The sequence below is a fragment of the Marmota monax genome, unplaced genomic scaffold (genome assembly GCF_021218885.2).
Source record: "Marmota monax isolate L192 unplaced genomic scaffold, Marmota_monax_Labrador192_F-V1.1 WCK01_AAM20220418_F8-fsc00151, whole genome shotgun sequence".
In the NCBI taxonomy this organism is placed as follows: domain Eukaryota; kingdom Metazoa; phylum Chordata; class Mammalia; order Rodentia; family Sciuridae; genus Marmota; species Marmota monax.
In genome coordinates, this window is record NW_026694226.1 from 1,938,372 (window position 1) to 1,954,402 (window position 16,031).

Here is a 16,031-nt window from a genome sequence, read left to right on the forward strand (position 1 = left end):
AGATCTCCTCTCGACTCCAAGATTATAAACAAAATAAAACAAAACAAAAACTTGATTTTTATCTACTTTTATGGTTTAATTTCTTACAGAATATTTGATAGGTTGATTTTGGAAAGTGGGATTCCCCCTTTTCCCCCAGCTGATGAGTCATTCTTTTGTATACAATTCATTAAATAATCAATCCTTCCCTCCACGCACATATTTTCATCATGTTCTACATTTCTTATTATATATTTTTCCCATTAAATCTTGATACATCTTTTATGAGAACCACAGAACCATAGTTCTTTGATTCTGGACAATGTCCGCCTTCTATGGCCTAAGCTTGGCAGCACAGCTACTACCAAACTGGTTGCTCTTTGGAGTTCCCCTTCTGCTGCAAGTTTCATAAGGGGCAGTTAGGGGAAATAGGCCCCTGAATTTTGCTTACCTCCTGAGTGTTTGGTAGGTAGTAGGGGTTGCCAGAGCGGGAAGTGGAGGTGGAGTCTGGAGGGGAGGGTGTGAATCTGTCAGCCATGCAGAGGGCTTATTTTCCAGGACTTGTTTCCTTTATCTCACCCTAACCACTTAAACCTTCCTTGGAAAGGGGTTATAGGAGGGTTGGGAGCGTCCGCCCGCTCCCAACGCCCTATTGCCCATCTTTGTCTACATGCTCAGAGCGAATAGGTAACAGAATGCCTAGAGTTGGGGATTGGCAATTGAGAAGCCAAAGGTCTAGGGGCGAAGGGATGCGGGGCTAGGAGGGAGGACATTCCCGGGTCGGCTCCGCGCCGGGGCGATCTCCTCTGCGCCCACCAGAAGGCGCCGCGGCGCTCTCATTCCCCGCGCGGAGCCGGAGCCTCTGCCGCAACCATCCTGGGAACCGAGCCGCGCGGTGCTGCGGTGTGAAAGCCAGGCGGCGGCCTGAGCCCTCCGGGCCCTGCAAGTGGGACACGGTGCCAGGGATCCTCAGCTTTGTTCCTCGAACTGGTGCGGCGGATTCTTAATTTCGGTTTCCCTCGGCAGGAGACAACCAGAACCACCTCCGCGCCGCGGTCTACAAAGCCCGGAGAGTCGAAGGCGGGAGGGGTCGGGCGTTCTCTGGAGGCAGGAGGATCCCTCACACTCTCAGGCACGCCCAGCTCCCTCATAAAGCCACCCCCTGCTCCATGAGGACCCCCAGGCCGGGGCTGAGAGCCCGGAGCAGCCGGCACCGAAATCTTGCGGCGGCCTTAGAGCGTTAGACAGGTCAGTGCCCAGGCGGGATGAGGGGCCAAGGTGGAGGCGACCGGCGACACGCTCGCCCGTCCATCCTGTCCCCCGCGCAGCTTCCCAAGGCCAGCCAGGGGGTCACCTCCGCCGGGACACCCAATAGAAGGAGCGTGATTCTGCATTTTTCCTGACGGGAAGGTGTGGAGCCACCCCTCTGCAGCCCACCCCAGCCCAGGTGATGCTCGGACTGGGGGAGGGGGGAGGGGGCAGGGCGGTCAGCGGCATAGGGATGTCCCCCGCTCTAATAAAGCGGTGCTTTTCTACTTATGCATTGCCGCGTTGAAGCCACAGCATCCAAATGCCTCTCGCATCAAGATGCCAGGCCTCGGGTGCGAGAGGAAAACGAGATGCGGAAAAGGCGAGAAGAAAGGAGACCCGAGACACTTGAGGCGGAGGGAATGAGGGAAAGGGTACCGGGAAAATGACTCGCGATGAAAATCCTAGTGCGATGTACGGAGAGCGCCCCTGGGAGCCCTCAAGAGCCTCCGAGGTCGCCGGGGTCAAGGACTCCAGCCCTTACCTTCCCTCCCTCCGTTTCTCACCCTCCCTACCCCCAACCCCAGGATGCGGCTGGGCCGCCGGGCCCTGTGCGCGCTGGTCCTGCTGCTCGCCTGCGCCTCGCTAGGTCTCCTGTACGCAAGCACCCGAGAGGCGCCGGGCCTCCGGACCCCTCTTGCTCTGTGGGCGCCCCCGCACGGCCCCCCCAGGCCCGAGCTGCCAGATCTTGTCCCGGAGCCCCGCTATGCACACATCCCAGTCAGGATCAAGGAGCAAGTGGTCGGGTGAGTGCGGACAACTGCAGCAGTGGCACAATGCTTGCTAGGGGGGTGGCCTGGGGAGCTTTTGTTTCCTCTGTTGCTGGGCTCTGATACCTCCCTTCTCCTGAGTGGTTGTGTGGAGTAAAGTGGGACGTGGAGCGGGTAGCTGAACCTTGGACTGGGGGAGGTGTGGATATTTGTCTTCCCTGAACCTTGTCATGGCAGTGAGAATGGGAGGGTGTGCAGGCAGAGGAAGGCCCTTGAAAGATTCTCTGATGTCCAGATTCAGACATGAAAAGAGATTCCAGAAGGGTTCCTTAATGATGGGTACCAATTCGTAGGTCCTGAAATCTTAGTAACTGGTTCTATTCCACACCTCTGTGAATTCCAGATTTAAGGGATGAGTCACATTCATGATCTCCCACTCCTGGGGATTATCTGAAGAGCAATGTTTAAGGGAACACATACTGGATGGGCAGAGTTGAGAAGCCAAAGTGTGGGCCCAATGTGTTTTGTGAGATGAGTGTGGCTGGACTCTGAAGATCCCTCTCCCCTCTTCAGGCTGTTGACTCAGAACAACTGCAGTTGTGAGTCCAGTGGGGGGAGCTTCCCCCTTCCCTTCCAGAGACAGGTCCGAGCCATTGATCTCACCAAGGCCTTTGACCCTGAGGAGCTGAGGGCTGCCTCTGCAGAAAGGGAAAGAGAGTTCCAGGCCTTCCTTTCAAGGTACTAGAGAGAAAGGAGAACATGACTTTGTGGGGGATGGTAGTGAAGGATTGTGGTGACTGAGCCAGGAGAGCAAGCCCCTCTGACTTTTTCTGTATCCTCTCTTCTTCTGTCCTCTCCTACTCCAGGAGCCAGTCCCCAGCTGACCAGCTGCTCATAGCCCCTGCCAACTCCCCCCTACAGTATCCTCTGCAGGGTGTGGAGGTTCAGCCCCTCAGGAGCATCTTAGTGCCAGGTGGGGAAGAGGATGGCCTGGGTCACTATTAGGGGGGCAGTGCCCAAGGTTGGGTAGAATGGAAGGTGAGGATGACTTCTGATGAAAGGGAACTTGAGGAGGAGATGGGGGAGAAGGGATTCTAGGGTTGTCAGAAATTACAGAAGACTGTAACTGGGGAGGTTTGGGAAAAAGAATCTATTATTTGCTAACTGACCAAAAGTTAGTTGGATATGTAGGTTAGGCTATGAAAGAAATACCATTTTGATAGCAGGAAGTAAAAAATCAGTTACTCTAGGCTATGTTATACTCTAGGCTTCTTGCTGAAGCCTCAACAAGATGGATGGGTGAAAAGTTCTATGTTGTGTGTGGTGAAAGAGGCAAGAGAAAGTGAGAAAGAATTTAGGGTTGTCTGTGTGGTTCTAATCCTCCATCATTCCTCCCAGGGTTGAGCCTGCAGGCAGCTTCTGGTCAGGAGGTATACCAGGTGAGAGAAAACAGAACAAGGAGACCAGGTGGGCATGAGAATGCTGGGAGGGAGACAAGGCCATCAAGGGAGGGATGGAAGAATCAGGGAGACAAGAGGTGGGCCTGGGGCCTGACCCTACACTTTCTGATCTCCTCTGCCAGGTGAACCTGACTGCTTCCCTGGGCACCTGGGATGTGGCAGGGCAAGTGACTGGAGTGACTGTCATTGGAGAAGGGCAGCCAGATCTCACCCTTGCCAGCCCAGGGCTGGACCACCTCAACCGGCAGCTACAACTGGTCACTTACAGTAGCGGAAGCTACCAGACCAACACAGCAGACACAGGTGTGAGACCTGTATAGAGGTAGGGGAAGGCTGGATGAACAGAAAAGATGGAGAAAAACTGCTGTAGGCAAATATCACAGGGTGTGGGAGGTACCCAGGCAATGGCCAGAGCTGCCTGGCCACACAATGGGTATTTCAACAGGGCAAGCAGGGCCAGAGAGGGAGAGAAGGGGCCTTTGTTCATCTGGGGCCAGAGCAGGTTAGAAAGAAACCTGAATCTTGAGTGTGTCCCCACTTCTGGCCAACCATGACAGGCCCCAGGAAGTGACCTGCTCCTAAGCCAAAAGACTCAGGCTCTATTCCCAAAACATCACTTGCTAGAGGGCAAAGTTCTTAACTTCCAGAACTCCCATTTTTCCTCTAGCAAAAGGGGCATAACACAGCCCTCCTGCTCCTCTCCAAAGTTTGTTACATAAAGTTTTCTCCTATCTTAGGGTCTTTGCACTTGTTGTTCCCTCTATCTGAAATGCTCTTCCCCAAGATTTCTGCATGGCTGGCTCCTTCTTGTCATTTAGATCTAAGCTCAAATGTCTCCTCTACACTATTACTTTGTCTTATTTTCTATTTGGTACTAAATAGTATCTGAGCTTTCTTACTTAGCCTGGGACAAGATAGACTAGGTTCCTATCAGCTTTCTTGTTGTGTAAGTGTGGGCAAGTTACTTTTCTGTACTTCACCTTCTTTTTCTGTAATAGGAATTTACTTACTGGGGCTATCAAGAGAATTAAAGTAATTCATATATTTAGCATAATTTAAGTGTCTGGAACATAGTGAATGCTCAAAAAAAGCTTAGCTTTTAATTAACACTTTTTCATTGTCTTTCTCCCTACCCATTAGGAAGTTCCATGGGGCTAACAACCTAGTATTCTTGACCACTAAGACCTAGAAAGGCAGGACAAAGAGTAGGCACTTAAATATTAATTAATGGACTGAAAAGAATGTTGTCCCAACTTTAAGGGCCCAATCTCATGTCCTTTCTCCCCAGTCCGGTTCTCCACCCAAGGACATGAGGCTGCCTTCACCATCCGCATAAGACATCCCCTCAACCCCCGACTGTACCCGCCTGGGTCTCTACCTCAGGGAGGTGAGGATAGTGGGGGCAGGGAAGAAGTAGTACAGCTTTGGTGGGAAGTAAGTTGGGCTGGTGTGGGCAAGGAAGTAGTAGGTCCTGCCCTGGTGGGGAGTAAGTTGGGACAGGGTGGCCCTAATAAGGGTTGTCTTCCTGCTTCTCTTTCCTCAATCTTCTTGTCTGCATCCATTCCTATGTCCTAGCAGGCCAGTACAACATCAGCGCTCTGGTCACCATTGCCACCAAGACCTTCCTTCGATATGATCGGCTACGGGCACTCATCGCTAGCATCCGCCGCTTCTACCCCACGGTCACCGTGGTCATTGCTGACGACAGTGACAAACCAGAGCGCGTTAGCGGTCCCCACGTGGAGCACTATCTTATGCCCTTCGGCAAGGTATGCTGTCAGCCAGGCTGACCTGGGGCGCAAGAAGACTCTGGGAGGGGGCGTTTCTTCAGTCTGCAGCCAGGTTAGTGAATCCAGAGGGTGCCTGTTAAGCATGAGGATTCCTGGACTGTGAACTCTGTGGAAGAAAAAATTATGTTTCTCTTATTCGTTCTGCATTCTTAGAATGATGCTTATTAATGCCTACCAAGGCGTTCAATAAAATAATTAATGAAGGAATAAGATGCATTCCAAGACCCTCCCCCAGAACACTGACTCAGAACCTCTGGGAATGGGGATGGGAATCTGAAATTTTTTTAAAAACCTAGCTTCTGGACATTGGAAAGTCTGGAGCGGTGCACAGGCTTTTGTGAGGAGTGGGGGGGGGGAGGGGAATGAAAGGTGGCAAAGAGGCATATTCTATTTCTCCAGACGCGCCAACTGTACACACCTTTCCTGCAGGGCTGGTTCGCGGGCCGGAACCTGGCCGTGTCCCAAGTAACCACCAAATATGTGTTGTGGGTGGACGATGACTTTGTCTTCACAGCGCGCACGCGGCTGGAGAGACTTGTGGACGTTCTGGAGCGGACGCCGCTGGACCTGGTAGGAGAGGGGCCATGGAATGTAGGGTAGAAGGGCCCTAAACAGGTTAGGGCTCCGGTGGGAGAGCGGCGGTTGAGAACTACCAGCCTTAGCACAGAGAGAGTCCACAAAGTGGAGTCTGGGGGACTGTCTGCATTCTGTACGGGTGAAGCAGAAAAGGATGTGGCAAGGTTAGGAGCCTAGTCCCACCTGGAACCATCCTCCCACTTCCGCAGGTTGGGGGAGCAGTGCGGGAGATTTCGGGTTTTGCTACTACTTACCGGCAGCTGCTGAGCGTGGAACAAGGCGCCCCAGGCCTCGGGAACTGCCTCCGGCAAAGGCGTGGCTTCCACCACGAGCTCGTTGGCTTCCCAGGCTGCGTGGTCACCGATGGCGTCGTCAACTTCTTTCTGGCGCGCACTGACAAGGTGCGAGAGGTCGGCTTCGATCCGCGCCTGAGCCGCGTAGCACATCTGGGTGAGTGGCGCCTCCTCCCGGCAAGGCCTGGGAAGGGCACACGCACACACACACTCCGCAGGAGCTGGGCGATGTTTGGTCACCAGGGTTCGCTGGAGCAGTTCTGCAAGGATTTACCAAGACCAGCACCCGGGCGAGAGACAGAGCTCCCATCCTCTCCTTCCACCCCACGCATTCCTTTTAGACCCCTGCGCCCAGCACAGCCGCTGGGTTCACCTTGAACTTCTCTGCCATAGTCACTACCCTTTACTCTACTCCCAGCCGCTTCTCCTGATTCAAACTGCATTCAGAGCAACTCTTGCTGCACTTATTGAACCTCTTAAAGTGGGGAGGTCATGTCTTTCCAATTTCAAAGCACAAGCAAATCGATGCCATGTTTTACACAGAGTAAAACTGAGACTCAGAAGGGTTAATGTGCATGCCAGAGTTCTTAGAAACTGAGTCTTTGTAGGCACCCTCAATACCCTACATTTCAGTTCTTCCTTGTGGGTTGACCTTCTGCACTCTCAGGAGCCTTCATTATTTACACCCCTCCCCTCCAACCCCAGAATTCTTCTTGGATGGGCTTGGTTCCCTTCGGGTTGGCTCCTGCTCCGACGTCATTGTGGATCATGCATCGAAACTGAAGCTGCCATGGGCATCAAGGGATGCTGGGGCAGAGACTTATGCCCGGTTCCGTTACCCAGGATCACTGGACGAAAGTCAGGTGGCCAAACACCGCCTGCTCTACTTCAAACACCGGCTGCAGTGCATGACCGCGGAGTGATGGCCACTTGGGCCTTCCCCCTGTCAGGCTGGGCCTGCTTCCTTGTCCCTGCCATGATTGTCCAACCAACCCTTTCATCCAATGAGCACTCCTCTGAAGATCTCTGACCACTTTGCCCCTCCACCCTCCCCTTCAGAACCTGATCCCAAATAGGGGTTTGTCCTGGTGACACCCCTCCTTTCTGTGAGTGCCCAGGGGCCTGAGGAGCCATAACCTCTCCCACAGCCAGTGCCAAGTCCTCCCCCCCACCCCATTCTTATGGGGCAGGAAATGGGGGGTGGTAATTTTTCCAAGTGCCAAAGAGCCCAGGAGGACTCTAAAACCCTGAAGTGGAAACACTCTCCTCTTGCCTCCTTGGGACTGAGGGGGTGAGAAACCTCCCCATTGTGCAATCCCAAGGCTGTGCCTCCCCACCCCCAGCTCGGGATCCAGGACTCTGTACCAGCTCCAGCCCACCCCCACAGAGACAACTTGTGACTCTGGAGTTGGGAGGGGCTGGTGAACACATGGTGAAAGCCATTTTTACTCGTGTCTCTGTGATGCTGTGGGCAGGGAGGGAGGGGCACCTGGGGGCCATGAGGAAACATCCAGACCCACTTCATGGATCCCAGAGGGTTTCAGCTTCATTTTATTCATTACATTAGGTAAGGGAGCTGAAGGATCATGGCCTTCTTCAAACACACACATAGACACACATCATTGGAGACCTTCATACTCCAAGTGACATGGTCATATCCATACTGTGCAAATCGTTGAGCCAGTGAGTTCCTGGAGACGAGAGTGGACAGGTTGGGAATAGTTTGAGTACCCCTTCCCTCATGGAGATTTGGCAATGCTCTGAGTGTCACACCACCCACTTTGGAACGTTAGTTCTTTGTTTCTTCACTCATAGCTTGGCCCAGTTTTCCTGACTTGTCTTGAATCTGCTAATCATCTCTTCCCCATCCTGTCCTTCATGATCTTCCTTCTTTACTGAAACCTTTCCTGAAACTCTCTGAATCTTCAGGCACTCACCTGCCTCACCCCCTTGTCCTAGTGTAGCACCTCCTGGCTCCCACTCCAGACGCTGCTGCCCCTTACCAGTTTCTCCAAGGCATGAGCAGCTGCATCCTGGACACTCACAAACAGCTGTTGTGGGGTCACTCTGTCCAAGACTCCTGCCCGGGCCAGTGTCTCCAGCACAGAGGCTGTGTAAGGAAAGTATCAGGCTCTGGGGCCCTAGATCCACACTGTGTTCTCTTTTATTCCCCAAGTGTCCAGTCATTCTCTAGTCAACAGTCCCTCCATCCTCCATACCACTCACCATTACATTGAGCTAGGAGAAGGTGGATCCCTACATCCCTGCATCGGCTAGCTAGCTGCAGAGATGAAGCAGAGGGGTTGAATCCCAAATCAGAATATAAACAGGATGATAAATGGGTTTTCGTCAACCTACCCCCTCCCTCACCTGTGCCACTTCCCTGGCCCCAGCAGCATCTGCAAAGGTGACACCACTGAAGTCTAGGACCACAACTCTGACAGGCTCAGCAACTAGGATGGGAGAAGGCAGGAGTACCAAGATACCAGCATGGGTCATGCCCAAATCTCCCTCCGTGTCATCCCATCTTACCTGTGTCTGGTAAGTTACCTGGCTTTGGAGATGCCTATAAATAGAGAAGAGTGGCCACCACGACCCCCAAAATAAGCATGAATGTATACACCTCTTGAGCACAACAACCCACCTCAGAACATATCTGCTTCCAAATCCCAGAAGACTCACTCTGCTCCTTGGCCAAGTTCCTTACCTTGCCTCCTTCTCCAAGCCCCAGATGCCACTCCAAGATGCGGCGAAAGTTCCCACGAGTCCCAAAGTAGAGTGGTGTTGGATATCTCAAGATACAGAGACCTGGGACCTGGAGGAGCTAAAAGCGAGAGGGTCATAGAAACATCCAGGTCTAATATTCTCTTCCTTTTTTGGCCAAAGCCCACTCACCCTATGGCTCTCTCTGAGTGGCCGGTAGAGTTCTGTTCCCTCAGCCAATCCAAGTGCTAGGCACTGGACCCTAGGGAAAAAGCTGGGGTCAGATTTTCAGCCTAACCTGGTCTGACCAGAGAGTTACCCCTCATACCTGGTCTCTCCCTCTCCTCATCTCAACTCTGCCCATCTTTTTGCCTACCTTTGCGTGCGGCAGACCACTGTCATCATGGAGAAGATCACACCCACGGCCAGACCCAGGTCCACATTCAGTGTCACTACAGCTACCCATGTGACTATCCACACAGCCTGTAGGACACAAATAGGGGTGGACTGCCCAGAAGAAAGACTGATCCAATGGCAGTGACTATTAAGGCAAGTGAGGGAAAGGGGGACGCAGAAAAAAGTAGGAAGCATGGTAGAAGGAAGAGGCAGGACTGACTCACTGATATACACCTGGGACCTTGTGCCAGTTGGGAGGTTACAAATATTCTGAGGAGTTCAGACCCCACCCTTTAAATGGTTTTAGGAAGTGTATGTGGTGGTGGAGGATGAGTTGAAGGACTTAGGACAGTTAGCATTGGCCCATGGTAGAGACTGGGGATACAGAGGATGCTGGGAAGATGGAAGGGGCAATCTGGGGTAATGCCACCACTTCTCACAAAGTCCATGCGACTGATGTGCCATAGCTGTGGAAGTTCCTGCATCTGGAAGAACATCTGGCGCATACTGGAGATGTTGATGCAAGCCAGGACAGCCTTGGGGCAGAGGAGGTGGGCTGACTGCCACAATGTCCCGGAATACACCACCACCCCTGATATGGCCATGCCTCTTCATCCCCCTACCTTTGGCAGATAGTAGAAGAAGGGTCCCAGCCACAGCAGCACCAAAAGGACAACTATACAGGAGAAGAGGCCTGCCAACTAGCGGGAAGGAGGGATGGAAAAAAGGAAGGCAGGTAGAAGATTGGTAGATACCCCAGTAGCATCCCTCACCCCCATGAGAGAGCTGGTCTCTCTGCCTGCTCTGCTTCATCTTCCTCAGAAGTCCCCCTCCTCCCAAACCTCTTTCCACATGGGTAGACCACACTCCTAACCTCCTACTTGATATTCAGCTATCAACATCCCTCCCTTTCCCCCAATTAAATGTCCATAATTCTCCAGACTACCCCAGATGTTATGTAGTTTATCTGTTTTGTTTCCTATTTTGGTTCATTTATTAAGATTCCTATTTTTGCAGCCTACCTCCATCTTAAAAGCCACTGTTGAATCACCCTATAAGCAGGCTAATCACTGCTTAGAGCATCAGCAGAATGAGGAAAAAAATATATTAGGGGAAGACTTTGAAATGTGATACTTCTTTCTAAACAAAATGTCCTCATGGGGCTATTGCCTGAAGGGTAAGAGAGAATGAAAAGACACAAGTACTTTTTTCTCCCACCTTTCTCACCAATATCTCCTCTTGTCCTGCCCCACCCTATTTGCTCTGCCTCCTCTATCTCCCTGCAGCACCCAACCTATCCTTACCATGGATGCCTCCCTTTCCAGATTTCCCCAACCCCAGATACCCCAGTAGAAAAAAACAATTTCATCTCTTAGACTTGTAGTTTAGTGTTGTGTTTATTTATATTAGATCTGGGGCACCATAGACTTTTTCAGTGTTTAAACTCTACAAAGGTCTCTATGGAGCCTTGTTATCATCTCTCTCTCCTCTCTATAATCCCATCCCCTCACTCATCCTCCCTCTGATTCCCATTCTCCTCTCTATAGATGCTATTGGGGTATCTACAAATCTGTTTCTCCACTATAGCCATCCCAGCCTGAATGTCTCTCCTCACCTAAGGACACCCTCTTACCTGTGTATTCCCACCAGCGTCCACTAGTAGGCTCGTTGTGGCCAGTGAAGCAGAGTTGGGAAAGCAAGAGAAGAAGGAGGAGATGAGGTTGGAGACGCCATGGGCCAAGAGCTCCTGGAGGGATGCAGTGAGATGAAGAGAGATACATAGGGGAATAAGGCTAACGGGGTGTCTTCTAAATAGGGCTATACTTATTATAGTTATACAGTTGGAGTCATACCTGGTTGGGGTCAATAGTGTAGCTATACTTGTCTGCATACATGGAGGCCAGGGAGGCCGACACAGCAAAGGTAACCAGTGCGATGGGCAGCGAGTCAGCCAGAATCCTGGGCAGCTCAGCCAGACTGGGGAGGAGGGGTTGGGGAAATCTGGAAAGGGAGGCATCCATGGTAAGGATAGGTTGGGTGCTGCAGGGAGATAGAGGAGGCAGAGCAAATAGGGTGGGGCAGGACAAGAGGAGATATTGGTGAGAAAGGTGGGAGAAAAAAGTACTTGTGTCTTTTCATTCTCTCTTACCCTTCAGGCAACAGCCCCACTATCTGAACGTTGTATTTTGTGTCCAGGGAAGAGGTGAAGCAGAGCACGGAGGCCAAAAGCACCTGGGGAAGACACCACATTGGGGTCTAGGAGGAGATGGGGCCCATGGCAAAGCTAGAAGGGGCTCAGCATGAAAGAGGGTCACATGCGGGTCTAGGCAGTTTGGAATGGATGTTTGACAGCTAACTCATTTAGAGTGAAGGAGTGTGGGCATGGGAAAGAATAATGAGGTAAGCCTAGAGCTATGGAGAAGTAAGAGGGAGTTCCTATGAAGATAAAGAATATCAAGAGGTGCAACAGCCATTTTAAGCAGGGAAGCTGGACCATATCTGGCCATATGTGGGGAATCTGTGGAGACATGTAAATGTCCACATGTAAATAGTGTGGAGATATTTATTTAATTGGGAAGAGAGCAACCTAGGTAAAGAGTAGAAAGGGAGATACACTGAATTACAGTGAAGGATCCCATGAGGAGCGGTGAGAGGAGGTGCTGAAGCGAGGGAAACCGCAAGGGGGCTCTGCAAGGAGGAAGAAGGCGTTCTAAAGAGTTCTAGAGGGGGCTCTGAGAGAGGAGTGATACAGTGAGGATGGGGATTCTTCAGGGTCAAACTGTTGTGGGAGGAGGCCTAGAAAAGTATGGCTGTGTGCAGGACCTCTCGCTTGTGATCTCTCTGAATTTCAAAAGGGGGCGGCAGCAGCCAGTTCCTACAGGATAGGCGGGGTACGTGAGGGGCAAGGAGTCAAGAAGGCCCCTAGGCCATCCTCACCATGACGATTTCCCCTGGAATCGGGGTAGGTAGCCTGTCTCGGAATCTCACGTTCAATTCCTTGACCGGCACAAGCAGCGCCAGGCTGAGAGCCGATATGGTCAGTTCGGCTGGACTGCTCCGGGGCAGCGATGTGAGCACAGCTGCCAGCGTCTGTGGGCAGGGGCCGTGAGCAAAGGGCCACCTGCCAGGTTTGACTGCCCCCTCTCTGCCCCAGCGCCCACCCACCAGACCAGGCAAGGCCTTCTCTCCCCATGCCACCAGGGTTTCCAGATCCGCAGCGCCCCCACGTAGCCTTGTAGTTCTTCAACCGCTTCCCTTCCTCCCGTTCACACACTACCCCTTCACCCTCATCTCTTCTCCCTTTTCGGGTTTCCCTCTTCCCGAGACCTCTAGAAGCCTCTTCTCCGCTGTTTTCCCACCCCCACCTTGAAGAGAGAGAAGCAGCCGATCTGGCGCGGAAGAGACAACCCCAAAAGGCTTGGAAGCTGGGATACAAGCACGTGCAGCGCGGCCCCGCTGGTCAGCGCCTTGACCACAGGTTCCGACAAAAAGGTGGACAAAACGCCAAGCTGCAGCACGAACATCCCCAGCTGCTGGGGAGAAGATGTGCACTCACCAACAGAAGTAGGAACCGACCCACCAGGGTGCAGTGCTCCAGCTTCCCCACTGCAACCCAGCCCAGCGGAACCTGAGCGGAAGATTTCCCCCTCTCTCTTCCTTTGTCCAATTCCCCTGGCCCCAGCGTGGCTCCATTCCCTCAGGGGCTTCTTGGGATCCTCCCTCACCATGAGCGCCCCACTCCCGAAGGCCACTGCGGCGGCCGCCCCAACCCGCTGAGCGTCCAACTGCTCCTTCTCGATTCCACTCAGGTTCCGGCTGAGGGGTTCGGGCACCAGCCGCTCTACCGCGGAGCCCGTCATGAGACTGAGTACAGCGAAAGTTCCTGGAGCCGGGGAACAAACGGCGAAATCACCAACTGTGCTGAATCGGACGGCCAACAGCCCAGGCTCCGCTGTTTGGAGCCAGGGTTGCTGCTGCCTGACCCCGCTCTCCTAGAAAGCAAAACTGCTGCCCGCAGTGAAGACCGTGGGGGCCATGAGCTGTCAGGAAACCGTGGGCAGGAAGGAAAGGAGAGCGCACCAGGCAGCAAAAACTGCCCCTCCGCAGACTCCCGCTGGACTGGGTGCTCCTGTGAGGGGTCTCGCATCTCTTCTTCCCCTTCAAGTCCTGGAGATGTTCATGTTAACCAAAGTTCACGAGGGGAAAATATCCAAGTAAACTCCCTCATCCGTACCGGCTCAAGCAGAGTTCTGTGGCAGAGTGGCATCCAGAGGGAAGGGAAGGTGGAAGAGGTGAAGAGGAGAATCGAACTGGGAGCTTACAAGAAAGACGCTTCAAACCCTGTTCATTCTCACCCCAAAGAAGAGTCATTAGTAGAACCTGACTACTCACCGGTAGACAGGTGTCTCCCAGTACCCAGCAGGCTGTAGATGAGAACGGGAAAGAAAGAAGTGTAGAGTCCGAACACTGGAGGTACCGAGGTCAGGAGGGCAAAAGCCATACCTGGGGGAGAAATAGAAGGGAAGGTCTGCGGAGGGCTGGGGAGTCCAGCCCTGGTCCTGGCACCAGGGATACTAAACTGTGCTGGCATGAGGGAACTGAAGGGGTTAATGGGCCTCCGTGGGAGGCCCTGAGGCTGACAAGGTCAAAAATCGGTGTCGCCAAGCTCCTGGGGGGCAGCCCTAAGCCTCTCTTCAGTTCCCAGAAGCGGAACCAGTCTCGCAGGATTGAGCAGATGAGGAGAGGTGGGGGTGGGGATCTGATGAAACCCCACAGTCCTTCTTGGTCCCTCTCTCGAGCATTAACCCACAACCTCACTCCCGGATTCCCAGGTTCTCATGCCTTCTCCTTGAATCCCTTTAAAGTTTGAGCTGTCGCAAGCTGGTATTGGGGCCTCTCACCCTGGGGTACGTGTACAACGCCCACGGTCACTCCGGCCACAGCATCCCCGAGTAGCCAGGCCCGCCAGCGGTAGAGGGGCAACCAGCGCAGTGGGGGCAACCGAGCCTGCAGCAGGCGCCACGCCCCCGGCCTGGAACAGGCGCTGGCGGGTCTCCTCCACATCCTGCACAGCTTTGGCCCGACGGGCTCAGTCGGTAGCTCCTGAACCTGCTCTTCATCCCCGAAGAGCTGCTGGAACCGAGCCTCGGTAAGGGGCTCCCTGAGCCTGGTGCCCAGTGGGTACTTAAGGTCTGAGGCCTCTCCTGGGCTTGAGCAAGTCCTGGCACCCAGTAGCCCACTCATTTTGTCCTTGACTCCTTCCAACTCCTCACGGTCTTAAATACACCTTCCTCGGCTAGCCCAGAGTCCCGCCTCCAAGAAGCAGGGTCCAATCCGGCCCTGGAGAACGCCATTTCTCAGGGACCTTCAGGTCAGCCTTGGGAGGGGAGAGTCCTCCCGTTAGGCGTTTCCTCGGACATCCTTGGCCGGATCTGACAGCTAGCCCTGCTATGAGGGTAGCTGAGGAAAGATGTAGCTATCAGAGACAGGCCAAAAGACAAGTGAACTAACAACACCCACTCTCAGACACTCCTAAGCCTTTTGATTTCCACACACCACACCCCGCTTCACTCTGGCTTCCTTTCACCGTCTGCACTTTAAGCAGAGACAGAATCAGGCTCCTCTGGAGTCACTGATCCTTTCCTGACGGGTTGCATTCTCATCGTTTCAGAGCATGAAAATTCAGCACTTGTTGGGAGTCCCATCCCAGACCTAATCCTGATGTAGCACAGCTTGCCACAAGAAAGGAGCTTTATTGGATTCAACAGTTTCACAAATTACTGAAATGGGAAGCAGCTACCTGTATTAGACAAAGACAATGACAAACTACTACCCCACACCTCTGCTGGGAGTGGCTGGGCTGAATTTAAGGGAAACACTGAACTAATAGGAAATTTTATCTTCAGTGCCAAAACAATGAAAAAAAAAACCCCGAAAACTCTGAAGCACTTACTGTTTATTACACTTATTACATAATACCTGAATGCTATTCTCAAAGTAGACACTCAAAAATACATGCATGGTTAAACTAAGTACAATGGGGTCAACCACACACCTAATGTATCCCTGTGGACCATAAAGAAAAACAAAGGTTCTGAGCTCCAGAATCTTGCTATTTGCTGCTATCCCCTCCTCCATTCACAAGAATCTTTGGCACCCCTCCCCATCAACCTCTGGTCCCCCATCCCTGACCCCAAAGCCCCAGGGGTGGGGTGCAGAGAGGGTGGGTCTCCCCTCTTCAATTCCTCCTATTGTTCCCCAGAAATCTTATCTGGGTCCTACGTCCTGTCTCCCCATTACAGATCCCTCCCTTCATTGTCAGCCAGAGGGACCTGGGGCCCACAGGGAGACTCCAGCATCTCCTCACCCTCCCACCCCAGCAGTCTATTGTCTGCTGAGGAAGCCCCAGTACACGTGATGGAACCCAGGGGACAAACGGACACAGTGGACATACAGATGCACAGGACCAGAACAGGGCATGTGAATCTCTGTATGTTTGACTCTGTGTTCCAGGGGCTGTGCCAGAAGTTGGTAGGGGTGAAGACCCCTTTGGACTCTCCACTCTTGGATCTGGGTTTGAAGAAAATCTCTGCCTGTGCAGCATGGACATGCCCTATGACCTCCCAGAAAGCAAAGAAGACCCAAGTCAGGAAGGGGCTCAAAACTCCAGGCTCTTCTTTACCTTCCCGTTCTACATCAGCAGAACACAGAGGCCTCAGAAGGAAAGGTATATTGGGTATTTTGTCCTTTAGTATCTGGGTATTTGAAGAATGATGGGAAGTCACAGGATACTGAGTCTTCTGGTGGGTCTAGACC

The 16,031-nt window shown here is 52.8% G+C and overlaps 2 protein-coding genes across 21 annotated transcripts; one reads left to right on the forward strand and one right to left on the reverse strand.

Moving 5' to 3' along the window:
• The first annotated feature begins 530 nt into the window (after positions 1-530).
• B4galnt1 (beta-1,4-N-acetyl-galactosaminyltransferase 1) lies at positions 531-7,558 on the forward strand. 12 transcript variants are annotated; one of them, XM_046466499.1, is made up of 11 exons: positions 531-666; positions 1,006-1,426; positions 1,815-2,033; positions 2,571-2,735; positions 2,864-2,970; positions 3,396-3,436; positions 3,580-3,760; positions 4,746-4,844; positions 5,033-5,226; positions 5,647-5,817; positions 6,033-6,679. In XM_046466499.1, exons 3-11 carry the CDS (start codon positions 1,816-1,818, stop codon positions 6,492-6,494), a joined length of 1,638 nt encoding a protein of 545 aa, XP_046322455.1. In that variant the 5' UTR covers positions 531-666; positions 1,006-1,426; position 1,815; the 3' UTR covers positions 6,495-6,679. The 12 variants fall into 12 exon arrangements, with proteins under 12 accessions (XP_046322455.1, XP_046322454.1, XP_046322463.1 ...); XM_046466498.2 differs by lacking the exon at positions 531-666 and adding an exon at positions 781-925; XM_046466496.2 differs by lacking the exon at positions 531-666 and having other exon boundaries at positions 809-1,227; positions 1,308-1,426.
• An 86-nt stretch (positions 7,559-7,644) lies between these two features.
• On the reverse strand, positions 7,645-14,647 carry LOC124108165 (solute carrier family 26 member 10). Of its 9 annotated transcripts, none has more exons than XM_058586117.1 (18): positions 14,117-14,646; positions 13,608-13,718; positions 12,941-13,098; positions 12,581-12,748; positions 12,153-12,305; positions 11,365-11,447; positions 11,069-11,216; positions 10,849-10,962; positions 9,839-9,916; positions 9,656-9,751; positions 9,196-9,302; positions 9,012-9,081; positions 8,824-8,940; positions 8,649-8,682; positions 8,487-8,569; positions 8,343-8,397; positions 8,120-8,226; positions 7,645-7,807 (listed from the first exon to the last, which is right to left on the reverse strand). In XM_058586117.1, the coding sequence occupies exons 1-18, from the start codon at positions 14,457-14,459 to the stop codon at positions 7,769-7,771; spliced, it is 2,064 nt and encodes a 687-aa protein (XP_058442100.1). In that variant the 5' UTR covers positions 14,460-14,646; the 3' UTR covers positions 7,645-7,768. The 9 variants fall into 9 exon arrangements, with proteins under 9 accessions (XP_058442100.1, XP_058442105.1, XP_046322444.1 ...); XM_058586122.1 differs by adding an exon at positions 13,296-13,465 and having other exon boundaries at positions 7,645-8,226; positions 14,117-14,133; XM_046466488.2 differs by having other exon boundaries at positions 7,645-8,226; positions 12,581-12,745; positions 14,117-14,647.
• Between the last annotated feature and the right edge of the window lie 1,384 nt (positions 14,648-16,031).

Excerpts from the sequence above, each read along its gene's own strand:
- LOC124108165 (XM_058586115.1), bottom strand. The coding sequence starts at position 14,459 with ATGAGTGGGCTACTGGGTGCCAGGACTTGCTCAAGCCCAGGAGAGGCC. Across the intron at positions 13,099-13,607 it reads TGGGAGACACCTGTCTACCG|GAACTTTCGCTGTACTCAGT; the intron begins GTGAGTAGTCAG and ends CCCCGGCTCCAG. Across the intron at positions 9,303-9,655 it reads ACATCAGTCGCATGGACTTT|GCTGTGTGGATAGTCACATG; the intron begins GTGAGAAGTGGT and ends TGTGTCCTACAG.
- B4galnt1 (XM_046466499.1), top strand. The coding sequence starts at position 1,816 with ATGCGGCTGGGCCGCCGGGCCCTGTGCGCGCTGGTCCTGCTGCTCGCC. Across the intron at positions 3,437-3,579 it reads CTGGTCAGGAGGTATACCAG|GTGAACCTGACTGCTTCCCT; the intron begins GTGAGAGAAAAC and ends CTCCTCTGCCAG. Across the intron at positions 5,818-6,032 it reads AGCGGACGCCGCTGGACCTG|GTTGGGGGAGCAGTGCGGGA; the intron begins GTAGGAGAGGGG and ends CCACTTCCGCAG.